Raw genomic sequence first — 17,360 nt, 5'->3', positions numbered from 1 at the left:
GTTGAACCGTGTTTTCGAGCCACTAGTGGCTTCTGGACTCCTTTCCCACCGCCTGCAGACCCGCGTCTCACCGCCTGCTGGCGAGCTGCGTCGCTGCGTTTTCCCGCGCTGGTGGTGTCCCACATTGATGACATCACCAGCGTGACGGAGCAAAACAAAAGTAAACAATGCAGCGGAACACAGTCCCCGTTACCTGTAGACGAATCTCCTCTTCCCCACAGATCAGGAGAAGCTCTCCAGTTTCACTATCTTGCCAATACTGGGTCATCTTGATGAAGGAAATCTCATGCTGTGTCCAGAAACAACAACTAGCGCGCTAACGAAGCCACGCTGCGTCAACGTCATCACGTAAGTTCCCGGATGTGTCCCTCTTACTCAAAGCCGTAGAGCCGACCCGGTAAATTCCTGGGTTTATTGCAGGGTTGAAAGACCCAGGTCTAAATTCCGATTACACCCTTACACACTGCCATAAGGAGGCGATTATTAGCGAGTTTCAATGGGGTTTTTGGCCAGTGTGAAAGGGGCTTAACGTTCCCTCTCTGTTCCTTCCTGCAGGATCTCCGACAGTAAACCTGGAATTTTCATGATATAAGCCTCTATCGTGTCTGCAGTGAGTGGATTTTTATGACCATCTGTGACAATCTGTGTCCATGCCCAACTTTTATCTCGTCTCCTCCTCTGAGTCTGGTTCTGCAGAGAGTCTCCTCTGAGTCTGGTTCTGCAGGGGTGTTCCTGTTAAAAAGTGACCTTTTCCATCATGTCCTCTCGGCTCATGTGGGATTGCTGGATTTCTCTCTGTAACAGTGTTTTCAGATGACTGTGTTGGGATTTGTAAGTTAAATTAAATCAAATTTCCATCCTTTCAGAGCTGAAGTTTTCTAAATGTTCTGACTCCGTCACAGTCAAACGTACTCAGACTCTGACCCTGGTCTGGTTTATTGCTTCTGAAACATCAACTTTTTAACAAATCGGGTCCCAGACGGGCTACAGACTTCTCCGTCAGCGACCACCATGTGTTGGCTGATCTGTGTGTGCGTTTGTGTGCTGATTCCCGGTGTGTATGGTGCGAGCAGCAGTTTGCGAACGCCGTTACGTCTCTTTGGGCTTCTCCGAGTGGAAGGTGCTGATCCACTTCTGCGTGCGGGCCAGACACTGGTCCCAGTCGTACAGGGGGCTGTACTGGAAGTAGCGCTGGGCCTTGTCCGTCCCCACCGTGAAGGTGGTGCTGGCCACCGCCAGGGTGTAGCGGTTCAGCAGCGGCGTGTAGTTGTACACCGGGCTCAGGATCCAGCGCATGACGTCGTTGAACAGGGCGAGGAACCAGAGCAGCAGGAAGGGCATGCGGGACTTGCGGAAGTTGTAGACGGAGAGCAGCGTCATATTGAAGTCCTCATAGCTCTTGTAGGGCGAGTCGTCGTAGCAGAAGAATGCCTCGCCGCCCACTTCCTGCGGCCGGTCCCTCAGGGCGCGCGCCGCCAGGACGTGCATCCAGGCCACATTACCTGACAACACAACACAACACACCCGTCAACGCTGTGTTCACCATAACTAACACAGGTTCTCAAAGGACATCTTTAGCTGCAACGTTACATCAAATGCTAAATTTCTTCCTGTCACTTCCTGTTCAACTGTATGCCACACCAACAAACCAGAGGAATACAATCTCTTAAAACTTGATATTTCCTGTGAAGTGCAGAAGTATTTCTGTGAGATCAATGCACTTCTGCTTTGAGTTTCACCCCGAGCTGAAGTTTTGCTGCAGGTCTGACCTCCACCTCGGTGTTTTTTGTTGTTGCCCGGTGAGGAAGCGTGCAGTCGTACCTGCGTACACCCTCCCGTGCTCGATGTGGTCTGGGATGCCTCCGATGACCACGCCCCCCCGTTGAACCGTCTGCTTGTAGAAGTCCTTCATCAGCTGGTGGCCCTCGCCGTAGATCCCGGTGGGCCTCAGAGAGCAGGTGTACAGCCGCTTCCCGCCGCGCACCTAGACCGAAGAGGAGAAGCAGCGCGTTGGGAATCGAACTCGACAGTGGGGGGATTTCATGGCGTTGGGCTGTAAACCATGTAGATAAGGTCCTGACAATCACTCTTCAATATAAAATAACCAACTGTAACTTCATTATGCCCAGTCGAGAGGTCGTTGACGCGGGTCACACCTTCTATTGTGTGGCTCAAGTGAAATCAGACAGGGGCGGTTTAGCCGGGCGCAATCAGTCAAGTTGGAAACAGCTGTGACTCCGTCAGGCACTTAACAGCACAGACTGCGCCTGAGCGTCAGCCCACATAGTGTGAAGACCACAGAGGGTAAAGACCTCCGAGTCTACCTGCGCGAGTCCACCGAGCAAGGGCACCGGCTTCCACTAAGGTCTGTCTGTCACAGTCTAACGCACAATGTGTTTCTTACGTATCCCAGTCATTGTCAGCAACCGGAAAAGACGACTAGTCCTCCGCAAACGCAGTCCACACAACCTGTCCACTCTCTCTGGAAGTGGTCCAGCCCACACTCAGTTACCTTCGGGCTTTGGAACTGTCAGTCCGCAGTTATTAAGACAGAATTCATCAGTTCTCTGATGAAACTCTCAGACATTCAGGTCCTCGCCCTGACTGAGACCTGGATCCACCCAGAAAACTCAGCTACACCAGCTGCACCCTCTGCGTCCGCTACGTTAAGCCACACCCCTCGCTCTACTGGCCCAGGAGGCGGTGCTGGCATTCTCATTCCGGACAACTGGTCCTTCTCCTCACTGTGCCCGTCGAACAACACAACGTTTGAATATCATGCTTTAACGGTCACTACTCCCATCAAAGCATATATTCTGGTTGTGTACCGCCCACCAGGGGCGGTACACAATCTGGATGGCTTTGTCTCTGAAATGGACATGTTACTCTCTGACATCCCTGATGATGGCACACCACTGGTTGTCATGGGAGACATGAACATTCACGTTGACAAACCTCAGGCACAGGAGCTTTTACCATGTGCTATGGTAACCATTAAGAAACTGTTATGCTGTAATTTGTATATCAAATTATACCGTCATATATGCCGTCTACCATGTAAGGTTCAAATTATACCGTGATATAAATTTTAGGCCATATCGCCCACCCCTATGTTCAACTCCCTGCTTTCTCCTCCAGCTGCTCAGCCGTCCACTGAGCTGACTCCTGACATGTTTGCCTCCTTTTCCACTGAAAAGGAGGCTGCAATCAGCAACCAGTTCTCTGAGCCGGACCAGCCCAGTCAGCTCAAATCCACTACTGCGCCTTCTCTCTGCTCTTTTGCTCCTCTGAGCGAGGATGAGGTCTCCAGACTTCTTCTGAGCTCAAAACCTACAACATGTCCTCTCGATACAAAACCCACCAGCATTCTGCAGACCATCCTGCCCATAATCAAACCTGCAGTCATGCACATTTTCAATTCCTCCCTGGAAACCGACATTTTTCCTGTTACTTTTAAACAAGCCCACGTCCCCCCACTGCTCAGAAAGCCTCATCTCAACCCAGCCCAGGTTGAAAACTACAGGCCAGTCTCACTTCTGCCATTCCTGTCGAAAACACTGGAGCGCTCAGTATTTAACCAAGTCTCTGAACTCCTGCCGAACAACAACCTACTTTATCCTTTTCAGTCAGGTTTCAGATGCGACCACTCTCCTATCAGTCACAGAATCTCTGCAGCTGGCAAGAGCTCCTGATCAGTCCTCTGTCCTCCTGCTGCTGGACTTGTCTGCTGCTTTTGACATCGTGAACCATCAAATCCTCCTCCCCACACTGTCTGACCTTGGCATCTCAGGTTCTGTCCTGTTGTGGTTCAAGTCCTACCTCAAGCTAGGTTTACACTTGAACGATTCTGTAGCACGCATTGGCACGAATCGAGTCGCAAACTACTCGTAAAGTGGCGTGACGTGTGCATAAACCCGTCGTGACTGCATGCCATGTCGGGACGAGAATTTTGAAATGTTAAAAATTTTGGGCACGACAAAATATCGCGACAGGCCGTGAACTATGCACCAACTGTCCGTGAACGCCTCGTGAACTCATCGGGACAATGCGGGAGGATGCGTGCCAGTTATGCCACCCCTGCCACGCACTGCAACCTTTAGTTCACGAACAGCCTAAGTCAAATTGCGCAACCACGTCGTGCCAATGCGGGAAGGACGTAAGCTATGCGCAAACTATGCGTGAATGCGTCGTGCCAGTCTGTGACACTGACGGGCGTGCATTCGTGCGCATTCTTGAAGTGGTTGTGAAGTGGTCGTGAACAGTGCGGGAGCCTGCCGGTTTGTGACTCCAGATTGGCACACCTTGCCACGACAACATTGTGGCAAAAAGTTGTGCAAGTGTAAACCTGGCTTTTGACTGAAGTTTTTGACTGGTCTTTCCAGCTTGTCCATCTGTCCAGCCTCAGATCAGTGTCCAACTTCACTCCAGCCTACTTGTGCCCACAACCTCAACCAGAAACCTGGGTGTCATGATTGATGACCAGCCGACCTTTAAGGTTCACGTGGCCTCAGTTTCTCGCTCTTGTCGTTATGCCCTCTACAACATCAGGAAGATCAGACCCTTCCTGACCCAACAGGCCGCCCAGCTTCTGGTTCAGGCTCTCGTGATATCACGCATTGACGACTGAAACTCTCTTCTGGCGGGTCTCCCTGCAGGTCCAGTCAAACCTCTACAGAGGACCCAGAATGCAGCAGGTCTGGTCTTCAACCAGCCCACAGAGCTCATGTCACTCCTCTGTTCATCTGCCTTCACTGGCTTCCAGTTGCAGCCAGGATCAAATTCAAATCGCTCCTCCTGGCTTACAAAACACTGAAAAGACCGACTCCAGCCTACCTGGACTTCCTGATCCAGGTCTACTCTCCTTCACGCCCTCTTCGCTCTGCATGTGAGAGACGTCTGGAGCTTCCAGCCCAGCTCGGCTCTAAACCTCCAGCCAGACTGCTCCTCTGTTGTTCCCAAATGGTGGAACGAACTTCCTAACTCTGGGCGTTCCGCCGAGTCCCTTTCTATTTCAAGAGACTATTGAAGACTCAATTGTTCAGAGAACACCTAGGGACTTAATCTGACCCCACCTTTGGGGAAAAATAGGCCAGGTGGTCTAAAACCCAGCACTTATGTACCACTGACTAAGTTGACAAAAAAAAAGGGGGGGTAGTGGCTCCTCTTCTGCAACTTGATGGCAGCTCCCTCGACCAATCGCACTTGAAGCAATTGAAGCATTTACTAATGGTTTCTTTCTTATGTCTGAATTCTTGCTTGTGTTGGACGTCGCTTTGGACAAAAGCATCTGCCAAATGAAATTGTGGAATTGTAGAATTATTTTGTCATTTAGAACATGCAGCTTCATAGGACTGTTGCTTTTTCTTTAAACGATCATATCTGTGATCACTGCAGCCTGATCACGATAAGATTCGTGCTGAATGTTTTCACTTGGCGTGTTCAGTGTTGTTTCTCTTGCTCCGATTCTTTTTTTATAGCCGCTGGGTCTGTTTCGTCCATCACACAAGCATTTGCAGTTTCCACCCACAGGATTTCAGGACAGGAGCCGTTTCTGAGGCGCGCTGCTGTTTTTGGTCATTTTTCACTACAGTTTTAAAAAACAAAAAACCTAATTGGAAAACTGGAAAATTTACTAGTAATCCTACTTTTCTTTGATATTTGAACTTCTCTCCACCTGAGTCTGTGACAAATACTTCATGAAAACAGTTTGGTCTTTTAAACATCGTCTACACACACATTTCTTGCGTTCACTATAAATATGTTTGTCAATACCTAACAGAAACAAATTGATTAGTCACATCCCCCCTTTTAATGCCAAGACCTACATTAATAAAGAATTAATATATTACATAATATTAACATTTTACATTATTTATGACCCTGTATTTTCTTATTACACATGTACATATGTATGCATATATGACCATGTATGTATGTATGTATGTATGAATGTGTGTATGTGTGTGTGTATATATAGATATGTACACATACATGTCTTGCTTGCTATGTATTTCTTATTATTTATTTAATTTTTTGTTGTGCTTCATGACCAAATAAAATAATTCTCTATAAATATATATATATATATATATATATATATATATATATATATATATATATATATATATATATATATATACATATATATATATTCATTTCTTCACATTATTGCTTATACTGCTGTGACACAACAAATATCTAAATATGTATTGATCCTCCAGAGCTTCCTGCTCCTCATGCAGACAGGAATCCTGAGGCGGCAGGTTTTTTTACTGCTCAGCAGCTAAAAGTGGATCTGACTGCCTGCAGCGGCTCCTGGCTGTTTGGCTCAGCTCAAGTCTTGTTTGCGTGTCGTATTTGTGAAGCGGGCCGCACCTCGATGCCGTTGGCCTCCAGCACGATCTTCTCGGCCTCCGTCTTGCTCTTGGGATACGCCATGGTGTGTTTCACGACGTACGGCGTGTCTTCATTCCCCCTGCAGACAGAGAGGAGAAACGTTCAGCAAACATCCGCCTCTGCTGACTTTGTCACTTCAGAAGGGAAGAGACGTGGAATCATGGTGGAACAGTCAGAGTCTGTCACATGTCGCTCGCCGGCTTTCATCTTCATCTTGTTTGCATTAGTAACATCTGAGAAGCACCGGTCTCCGCCACATAAACAAACACGGCTCCATTCCTTCGCTCTGACTTGCCCTCTTTGCAGTAACGCAGACTGAACCTTCACGGCGTCTGGAGCGCTGCTGCAGCTGAGCGCTACAGGCTGCAGAGCCAGACGGCAGCAGAAAGATGCCGGATGTGTGCCAACCACACGTCTCCCCCGCTGCATCCACAGGATAATGACAGTTTGATTAAGCTTTAAGATCCGTGCCGGCGCCAGCATCCTCCACATCGCTCTCGTTCCAGCTGCAGACGCAAAGTGAGGAGAGACGCTCACGAGCACAAATAAAGGACGAAGAGGGGAGCACTGCTTGTCCAGCTTGGACAGGACTGGAGAAAAGAGCCATAAAAACCTCCAAATTTAAACTTTAAAGTTTGTTGTTGCTGTAAAGCAGACTACACGTCAGGAAAACTTCCACAAAACCAAACAATTACTGCTAGGAATGACACAATATAATATCGACAAATTAAATACAAATTACAGGGAAATTAAAAAAAAAAAAACCTCCTAATGCTGCTGCTTTATGGATGTTTTTACATTCTATATTATATCTGCTATCCTTATGAAATAAAAAAAAAATAAATGCAAGTTTTCTTTTAACATTTTTACAGTTTTCTTGGGAGTTTGGCTGCCAGGAGCCTCTTGTGGCCGGTTTTGGCCCACAGGCCGTATGTTTGACACCTCTGGTTTAAATGCATGTTGCAGCAATAATAACTCCTCTCAGACTCTTCTGTTCTTGGACCTTTGGGATTTTTTCCTCAAAAAAACGCTATAATTCACGTTCATTGTCAGCTATGCAGTTTAGTGGAGATTAACAGGAATTCAAGACAATTATATTGATTTCAAGCTCAGGTGTGGCGGGCTGTGAGTGCCGCCGCCGCGAAAACCACAAAATGAGCCGTTCCAGCAGAGTTGATGTGCTTGAAAAAACAGAGGGACTGGAAGAGGATGGAGAATGTGGACGTGCTCCAACAGGAATGTGCAAACTACTGTTTCTGTGAACCCCTCCGAAACCAGGGACTTTTAGAACTGATCCAGAGAAATGGGGACAGAACGTCGACGAGGCACATTTTCAACCATTTGAAATATCAAAAAGTGCACAGAAATGAAACAAGTAGAGGAAACTGAAGGCCAACGGGCAGCGGGAGCTGAGTGATCGAGCAGACAGCTGCTGGAACAGACCGGTTGCGCTGAAAGTTGCAACAGTTTGAGGCTGTATTTATTTTCACAAAGCAGCTGCAAACGTAATGCCTCCAGTCGTCACTCTGTGCCTCCGTTTACAGCCAGAAATAAAAAAGTCAACATATGAATTCTTTATGTCATAGAAAGTGGCTTCATTTAGGATTTAAACACCGTTTGAGACTTTAGGGCACAATAAATGTTTTTTTTTTGTTTTGTTTTTTTTGAGTTTCATTTCTATTTGAGTGAAAGGCAGAAAAGGCATTTGAAGTATTTGTTTATTCCGCACCCAGCCGAGAGACTGGGGGTGTGTTTGGTGTCCGAAGGTCACGATGGAGGATCCAGCGTTCGGTCTGATCATTAATTCTTATTAGAAAAGCAGGATGTTGAAATGAAATGTTGCTGGATTTCTTTGCATGTTTTCACCGATTTGCCTTCGATACCCGTTTATCCTGAGCAGTAAACTGTCAACAAAACCTCATCAACCACACACACATGCCTGGACGTATGTGTGTGTGTGTGTGTGTGTAACACAGCCTGTCGGAGCTTCACCTGAGGAAGTGGTCTCCGTTCATGTTGGGGCCGATCACCTCCATGCTGCTGGTGTAGACCAGCCGCTCCACGCCGCACTCCACGCACGCCTGGATCACGTTCTTCGTCCCTGAAAGCAGAGGAAACAGCTTTTAGCCGTGTGGCGGTCAGCGCTGCTGCCTCGCGGTCCGGACGTTCCCTCCTGTGCAGAGTTAGCATGTTCTAGATTAGCATAGAGCTCGCCGTCTCTCCCTCTCTGTCAGGTACAGTGACCTTTGCCCTCTACCAGATCAACCCCGTGCAGCTTCCACTGGGACAAATCGAGCACAGAAGGTCGACGGATGGTTGAAGAAAGAAAAACTAAACACTTAGAGGAAGCTGGTGTCAAAACTCTAATCACTTGGAGGGACGTGATGAACCCAGTGTGGATGTGTGATCCATGTGCATCCTGCTGATCGGAGAGGAAAACAAACTGGCTTCAATTAACAACAGAGGCAAGAAAGAATCAGCGCAGCTCAGAGGGGAAAAGGCCTCTTCAGACTGAGTTACAGCTCAAACACTCACTAAAACCACTCACTGGGTAAATATTTACACGGGCTAAGATCAGGGAACAGACTGTACCTCCCTTCATTAGAGACTAAAGAATAAAGCACACGGCGGGGGAGCGCTCAGCTCTGACCTTCAGAGACAAACTGACAGTAAACTCACACACCCGGCTGGATCCTGGGTTCTGAACCGAGTCGTGGCTGGTGTTCAGTTAATAAACCACACGAGTGCTTTGCTCTGTGTGCGTCGGGTGCAGCGGTCAGCACTTTGACCTCACAGCCAGAGGTACCCAGTTCAAGTCTGGGCTTCAGGGGCTATTGTGTGCAGTCTTTATGTTCTCCCTGTGCATGTGTGTGTGTGTGTGTTCAGACTGTAGCCTACTCTCGCCTCATGTCGGCCAGAAAAAGACAGCTTTGGGTTATTTTCCCCTGCGTTCAGGCTGCAGGTGCAGAGCGAGTCCAGAGAAAAGCGCCAGCTGTGAAGCCGTGTGCCTCGGGTTCTGGGTGTGGCGTATAAAACCTGTCTTCAGAAGACGCTGCGTGGATTTTAGGTTTCGATCATTCATTTTGTTGGAAAAGAGGTTGACAGATCACTGCTTATTGTGGTATACGGCTTGTTTTTAAAGGGTTAAGTCACATTCAAGCCAGGAATACCGGCGTCAGCACACAGCTTTGGAAAGAATTTCCTCTGCAGCACTTTGATTTATTAGATTCTGATGTATGATGCATAAAAAGAGGGAGTTCACCACGAAAACTGATGTGAAGCAGGGAGGAAAAACTCCCTCGGAGACATTCTTGGAGCTCTTTGATCAGAAAGAGCTCGATCAACACAGGTGTTTGCACTTTAATCATGTTGACGCTGCATCAGGTGCCTGAAGCGCGAATCCAGCCAGCAGCCCAAACATCTGCTGCATCGGGAAAAGCCCGGTGGAAAAGCCACCGGCTCATCTTACACGTGACAAAAGTCTCTTTTATCCCTTTGCTGCCTTTTTCCCCAGACAGATTTCTTTTTTTTTTTTTTTAGCTTGTAGCCACAATAGAGAGTCTGTGTGTCTATCAGTGAATCGAGTCCTGAGAACCAGACTCGCTTCATCCTGAAACTAATTTTCTGCTTCATGAAAAACCTGTTTCCTTCGTCTTTTCAGCCTCATGGTGTGTTCTGAAGAATTCACACGTATGAAATTGTAATTTTTTTTTTTACAACAAACCTACAAACCATCTGAATGAGAAACTCTCAGGGAATCGAGTGAGTTAGATCACTTTCAGATGGAGAGTTAAAACAGTTAAAGGGAGGAAGGTGACAAAAAAAACCAGAACATCGCACAATATGCATTTTATTAGATTACTGGATTAATCATTGAAATATTCGGTAGAATACTCGACTTCAAAAAGAGCCGACAGCTGCAGCCTGAGTTTTCAGACTCTTCCATGCAGCCTCAGTTTAAAGGGCAGCGCAGTGTTTACACTGCACTGTTTTCAGCCTGCTGGTGTGAACTTTGGTATGAAAGCTGCAGTGTTTTCAGCGTTTGTGGCTTCTCCATGCATGGTAATCATTTTTAAAATAAAGCTGAAAGAATGCAAAGCAGAAAAAATTCCACAGTTCGCAGCTGACTGTTTAAAAAGGATCTTATTTTAACAGCAGGCCCACGTTTGGCGCCGGCTCAGGCTTGAACTCTGGGGACATTTTGTTAACTTTTGGTCATTTTTCAGGCTGGACTTTGTGTCGCGACGTCACAAAAAAGTGAACCTGGCTGTTAAACAGAAGAGTTAAAGGCTTTCTCTCAGTATTTTATCTGCTTTTTAATGGCAATTTTCTGCAGTTTCCACTTTCTCTGTGACTTAAAAAAAACTTCCCGCAACCTTTATGAGATATAAACTATAAAAAACAAGCTTCCACTTTCCTGGATTTCATTGTAATTGAGGCCACAGTGGCACCACTTGTTTCCAAAACAGAGGAAAACTTTGTGGGTCCATGAGGAAAATCATGGCTCACATGCAAACTGCCTGCAGGATCTGAACTTCGTACAACAACACAATGAGAGCATGTTCACCGGAGCATTCAGCTCCAGCTCAATCAGACTGAAGTTTCAGTGACGTTCGAGGTCTCCATAGAAATCCACGTCATCAGGAACGACCTCATTCAGCTTCCCTGTGACCGGTGAGACATTTAACCGGAGCAGCGACTCATGAAACAAGTGACGCTGCTCCATGTTCTGAATACAGACGTGTGATCAATCCCACCGAGTGCCAGTAACTTCAAATTTAGTAACTGCTCTCAGGACCTCTTCTAAAGGCAGTGCAGTCACGTCATTTATTATTTATTTTTAAATAGAAAGTAGATCCTTCCCAGGAAAAGAAACTCTTGTGTTACATGACATGACTCCCTCAGTTCAGGCTCATCCGGACAACATGAACAAGGCTGGATTATTCCAGTTTTGCAATGATACGTTCACGAAACTGTTATTTTATTGGCTCATTCAGTCACTGAGGTCATCTAAAGTTCCATCAGTTAGTGGGAGGAAGATGCTCTATAATCTGGATGTTAGAGGAGGAAGATGCTCTATAATCTGGATGTTAGAGGGAGGAAGATGCTCTATAATCTGGATGTTAGAGGAGGAAGATGTTCTATAATCTGGATGTTAGAGGGAGGAAGATGCTCTATAATCTGGATGTTAGAGGAGGAAGATGCTCTATAATCTGGATGTTCGCTCTTGATGACAAGAGGAAGCAGCAATAAAACAGCTGATTTAATCGAGCACCATCCAGACAGCTCTAACCTTCATATCAACTTCTATAAACTTAGAACAAATGAAAAACAAAAACCAACTAGTTAATGAGACGGTTAACACGGTAAAAAAGTCAAAAGTTTCTTTTCTTTCTCAATCTGGCCAATTCAGAAACTCGAAGCCTCAACTTCAGTTTTACATATTCCCTCTGTCGGTGTTCATAGCTGGGCCTGCGCTGGTCCCTCGCTCTCGCTCATTGTGTTCTGGGCTGGTGAGTGACGCCCGCCCTTGGAAAGCCCTCCAGAGCCACAATAGGCGTTGGTTTCCTCTGCATTAGCGGAGGCTGATTCACAGAGCTCGGCCGGCCGCGCACGCTTCCGCCCCGCCGCCGGCTCACCTGTCACGTTGACGGCGTAGATGGCGCTCTCCGGGATTCTGTGACACACGTCCACCAGGCTGGCGGAGTGGATGACCACGTCGACGCCGCGAGTCGCCTCCAGCACGCTGCTGTAGTCCGTGATGTCCCCCTGGATGACCACCACCTTGGTCTTCTCTGAGGGACACAAACAGGAAGAGACGCTGAGTTAAAACGGACAAAGTTGAGGATATCAGAGTCAAACTTCCTCAGTCTGTAACGGTGCTGTGGGCTTCTGGGAGTTTGAGCCTCTGTCTTCAGACAGTCTTACCAAGGTTATCATGCTCTAAAGAGCTGTGGTCCTCATGAGGCCCTAATGTTCTCCGAGTCTTGTGCTGTGAGGCATGGGGTTCCACAGGGGTCTGTCCTGGGTCCATTATTATTTTCTCTTTATCTGCCACCGCTGGGTCAGACGTTACGTTCCTTTGGGATCTCATTTCGTTGCTATGCAGATGATTTCCCGTTCTACATGTTGTTGGTTTTCCAGAATGGATCTGACAATGACCAACTTCAGGCTTGTCTTTCAGCTGTTGAGCAAATCGACTCTGTTACTCAAAACAGAATCAAAAACCCTGCTGTAATCTTTGGTCGAACTCTTTCATTTGAGTTAGATATTGAAGAGATGAGCAGAGATTATGTCAGAAAACAACAGCACAACAGACTGTGCTGTGATGCCCAGTTTTAGGTTTTCTTAGTGTTGAATGGCAGATAACTGGGTTGTTCTGTTTCAGAAGAAGTTGTGGGAGACTTAGTTTTTAATCTTCGCAATTGACTTCGAATCTTCGAATGACAGTAAGAAAAAGAAGAAAAGAAATCAAGGAGAACAACAAAAACAAGACAAAGAATAAAAATGAGAACATAAATGAATAACAAGAAACAGACAGACCGGATAAAAACAAGAAGAGAGTCAGGAAGACGACTGAAAAACAAGATCAAGATGAAGAAGGATGAGGAATGCAATGAGAACAACAGGAAGAACGAGACCTAAGAACAACCAAAACCCAAAAACAGTAAAAGTGATCACTGCAATGAGAACGAATATATGAATTTTTTAATTTATTGTTGAAGAAACTCTAGAGAGGAGCTGGATGGGATTTTCTAAACTCCAGGATGATGCAGAGAAGAGAGTTTCTAAGAGATGAAGCTGTCTGGTTTTTGAGGAACTGGCCTCCAGGGAAACGGACTCCTGCAGAGACCCGAAGCTTACAGAGCAGATCGAACCCTGATAAGGCTGTTCAGACGCTTTGTCTCCGCGGTAACATGACCACCGCCGCTCGGCGTGGAGCCGACGCCCCTCAGACCGGAGGACTCCGGTCAATATGGAGCAAACCGCCGTTCGTCTGGCAGCGAGCCCAACGTGGAGCGAAAACACTAAACTGTCCTGTCTGTTTACACAGCGACTGCTCAAAACGCAACTTTTTGAAAACTCTCAGACTCTGTCGTGGTTTTTCCCGAGTTATGATCAGCACAGCTTAAAAGAAAAAAAAAAAAAACATTAACGCCAACGATCGTTCCAGAAACGTGCTTCTTGCAGGCACTGAGTCCCTGAACGAGGGAACAATGTGTCTTTATCACGGCTGAAGGTTTTCCGCCCAGACTTATCTCTGGCCTTCAGATACCGATAGAAGGCGGCAGAGGAGGGTTTGGACTGTTGACCTCGAGGTCAAAGGTACATATTTGACATAATTCAATTTCTCCATGCAGTAAAATGACATAACGCGAGTCAAGGTGTTCTTTCTGTGTTGCTACCTGCAGAGCAGGAGGGCCGGTGTCAACGATCCACTCGCCGATCTCCCCGGGGCTCAGAATCTCACATCTATCTGACGAGCTGAACGGGGGCGGCTTCCCCTCCCCCGATGAGCCGTGGTTCGGTTTACAGAAAAGCCTTCCTGCTCGGCTCATGCTTCCCTTCACCGACGTGGATTCGGTCAGGAAACGAAAACCGAGCAGAGCCGTCGGTGGCTGAGACGCCATGGAAATCATCAGTTTGAAAAACACATCAAAACACACTACTTTTTTCCACCCATGTTCAGGAAATGTTGAGTCTTTCCTGGATTCACAGATGTCAGGGCCGCCGGATGAACCCGAGACAGACGACCAGCATGAGAGGGAAACACATGTGTCCCTTATTGCCGTTTCCATGACCACAAACACGGCGCTTCATCAGTGACGCTGAGGAACGAAGCCTTTTCCACTCGGCGTGGGCGACGCACCAGATCACCGTCCAACTGAACTCTTCACACGGGGAAGTTAAAGAAGCTCACTTTACTGAAATCAGGAAGAGTTGATTTACTGGTGTGTTCTGTGATGAACAGAGCCTGAAGAGGAGGGCGGAGCAGAAACTCGTATCACACTTCAGATTCCACAGCCCTGCTTTCGGGTTATTGGGCAGCCCTCCCTGAATACTTGAGATGCTTCAGCTTCAGCCTCGGAACATTCTGATGACAGGAGGGTTATTTTTCCTGGAACGCCATCTCAGACTGCAAAACGCTGCAAACCTGAAAACACAAAGCCAGTCTTTGGCAAACAGGGAGCCGACGAGCTCCAGCGTCTCTCCTGTTGTCTTTTATTCTTCTAATCACAAGAGTTAAAGCGACACTAAGGAACTTTCAGTGTTTGTTGATTTTGGCGGCGCCAGTGGATAAAAGCGGTAGTGTATTGCCTGAAGGAATACTACAGTTCCCATGAGGACTAGCGCGTGGCGCCGTAAAATGCAAAATGTAAAATGTAAAGTGCTGCTCCCGGTGGCATGCTGTCGGACTGAACTCGCCTTCATTTGTTTCCAGTGGCTGTGTGAAGGACGGATAGCTAATGGTGGCTAAACAATGTTATATCATGATGTGACGGATGCCGCAAAGCAGTCCGCACATTTGAAGTGTTTTAGTGTGCAGGGTTCCTACCACCCTCCTCACAGCTGCTTAGCCCAAGTGAAGCAATACTGACGCCCTCAGGCCGTGACAGAGGGGTCAGTCAACTAGCTGTAAGTCGATTTATCGTCACAAAAGATATTAAAATGTTTTATTAAAGTTGAAAAGTTCCTTGGTGTCGCTTTAACATGACGAGGAATAAATAAGTCATTTCAAGAATGTCCCTGTGGGATTAAAGCGTTTGTATTCTGCTCTGTTATGTAATATAGTTGATGGACTTGTCCTTCTGTTGTCTTTGGAATGGAGCTAACATTCCTGAAGATTAGTCGAAGCATGTGTCATACCGCTCAGGTGCTGCAGCAAGACATAACTACCTTGTGATAATTTGTAATGAACAGAAGATTTATTTTTAAACCTATTTAAACGGCTAGAGAGCAAAAGAAAGAAGGGTCAAGGCAGAACGGACTGGAGAATAATGTGGGATTAAAGCAATACGGCACACTGGCAACGTTCCAGAAGGAGAACCGTTTCTGCAGCAGTCTACCAAGACGGAGGCTCTGGTCTACCTGGTAAAACACACCTGACCTGCAGGGAAGCACGGCGGCGGCAGCATCACGCTGCGGGGAGCCCAGTCAGGATTCTGACCAGAGAACTCTGGATCATTTCCAGCTTCTCTAACAGCTGCTGGACCTGACGGACCAGACACTGACAGCGGTCTGAATGCAGTGGCGTCTCTGTCCACTGGCTCGTGCGGTGGCGCATCGGGACTCCGTTAATCCTGTGAGGCGATCTGAGCCACTGCGGCTCGACCGCTCCGGTTTCATCCGGTTTCCAGAACGCTAAGGGGGTCACCAGATAGCTGGGGGACCGGCAGAGCCGGGACACCGCGCGCTCACCTGTGCTGCGCGCCTCCAGCTCGCGCTCCACGTGCTTGTCGAAGACCCGGACCTCCGCCAGCTCGCGCTCCTGCTGCAGCAGCACCTCCAGCAGGTGTTTCCCCAGGAAGCCGCAGCCCCCCGTGAGCAGGTACACCGGAGACATGGTGCATTCACACACTCACACACACACTCTCCCCTGGCTCACACACTGCAGACTGGCTGCAGCTCAGGGGAGAACACACACACTCTCACTCACACACACACACACACACACACACACAAACACCACGGAGGAGGAGCCTTCTCTGGCTCTTCCCTTCAGATGAGTTACATCAAGTTATTCACTCTTCCTCCGTTTTTCACCACTAATCAGCTCCTCATGAAAATATCTCTCTTCATCAGTTATGTGTCAGTTTAATGTAGAAATTAATCTAATATAAATATTACAAATTACACCATGTATAGAAAGACTTATTGTCCAAACTATGCTATTTTTAGACCATTTCTGTCCAAAATATCAAGAAATAGCATAATATTAAATCTGTAATATAAAAAGCACATCATGTACAGTGTTATTCAGTCCAAACTGCAACAGCATGTTGTACAATATTAACATGAATTAACAAAATTCACTTTTATACTATGCTACTGTTCAAAAATACCTTAAAATATTATAGAGTACTGTCAAAAAATATGACAATAGTGTCAAAAATGTTACTCATAGTGTGGTTCGCTCTTAAAAAACCCTTAACTGTCAGATATGTGGTACAAGATTGTAAGAGAACCACATTAATCAGCACTGCAGTGATGGAAATACCATGAAAAACAGAACACGGTGAATGATCACGTCAAAAAACACAATTCTGTCAAAAATAATAAGCTACAGACAACAGAATGTCAGAAAATATTGTCAAAAATGCTAAAACTTTGTCAAAAATATCAAAATACCCCAATACTGTAACACATATAATCCTATATAGTGTAGCGTTATTACATTATTAAAAAAGTTAAAGAAAAAAAGTTGTTTGAATACCTTGAATACCTGATCTAAATCCTGGCTTGTGTCACTCAGAGTCCTTGAACTTTGACCGGCTTTACTTTCAAGGCCGAAGCAGATCAAACCACCACCATAAAGTTAAGAGAGGAGCTATAAGGAAAGCCTACCAGTCAGAGTCCAGAGCTTGTTTTTGTGTGGTGAGCCAGAGCGGCGCAGGGCTGAGTTCTGCTCATATCCAGAGTGGAACAGGAGCCTGCAGGTCTGCAGGCAGTCCTCCGATCCCTCCCAGTCCTGACTGGAACCATCTTTTGGCCCATTAACTGTAAACACGGCGCACAGAGGAGCCGTTAATCTACCAAAACACAAACCGAGGCCTGGGGTGGGAGGTCAGGCCTGGCTGCACCGATAAAACATCAAGGGTTTCAGTTACAGAGGCAGCACACATCATTCCCTCGCCCTGCTTCAGTTTATTTTCAGACAATTTTCTGCTTCAAAGTAATGATTTTCATCAAAGAAGGTTTTCAGGACACATGGGGGTGTCAAACCTCAGGCCTGCGAGCCAAAT

The 17,360-nt window shown here is 46.8% G+C and overlaps 1 protein-coding gene across 2 annotated transcripts; it reads right to left on the bottom strand.

Moving 5' to 3' along the window:
- Positions 1–245: 245 nt before the first annotated feature.
- Positions 246–17,151, bottom strand: LOC115386652 (hydroxy-delta-5-steroid dehydrogenase, 3 beta- and steroid delta-isomerase). 2 transcript variants are annotated; one of them, XM_030089065.1, is made up of 8 exons: positions 16,963–17,151; positions 16,051–16,114; positions 15,817–15,994; positions 12,036–12,191; positions 8,389–8,497; positions 6,376–6,475; positions 1,822–1,984; positions 246–1,502 (listed from the first exon to the last, which is right to left on the bottom strand). In XM_030089065.1, exons 3-8 carry the CDS (start codon positions 15,959–15,961, stop codon positions 1,090–1,092), a joined length of 1,086 nt encoding a protein of 361 aa, XP_029944925.1. In that variant the 5' UTR covers positions 15,962–15,994; positions 16,051–16,114; positions 16,963–17,151; the 3' UTR covers positions 246–1,089. The 2 variants fall into 2 exon arrangements, with proteins under 2 accessions (XP_029944925.1, XP_029944924.1); XM_030089064.1 differs by having other exon boundaries at positions 15,817–16,114; positions 16,963–17,150.
- Positions 17,152–17,360: the final 209 nt, after the last annotated feature.

The sequence above is a fragment of the Salarias fasciatus genome, chromosome 4 (genome assembly GCF_902148845.1).
Source record: "Salarias fasciatus chromosome 4, fSalaFa1.1, whole genome shotgun sequence".
In the NCBI taxonomy this organism is placed as follows: domain Eukaryota; kingdom Metazoa; phylum Chordata; class Actinopteri; order Blenniiformes; family Blenniidae; genus Salarias; species Salarias fasciatus.
Note: the sequence above shows the minus strand (reverse complement) of the source record. Positions and strands in the feature narration are given on the sequence as shown.

Bases quoted from the DNA above. Each gene is read 5' to 3' on its own strand.
- LOC115386652 (XM_030089065.1), bottom strand. From the start codon at position 15,961: ATGTCTCCGGTGTACCTGCTCACGGGGGGCTGCGGCTTCCTGGGGAAA. The intron at 8,498-12,035 runs GTGAGCCGGCGG...CTCTGCTTTCAG, and splicing joins CTACGCCGTCAACGTGACAG to GGACGAAGAACGTGATCCAG. The intron at 1,985-6,375 runs GTGCGGCCCGCT...TCTTCGGTCTAG, and splicing joins TGGAGGCCAACGGCATCGAG to GTGCGCGGCGGGAAGCGGCT.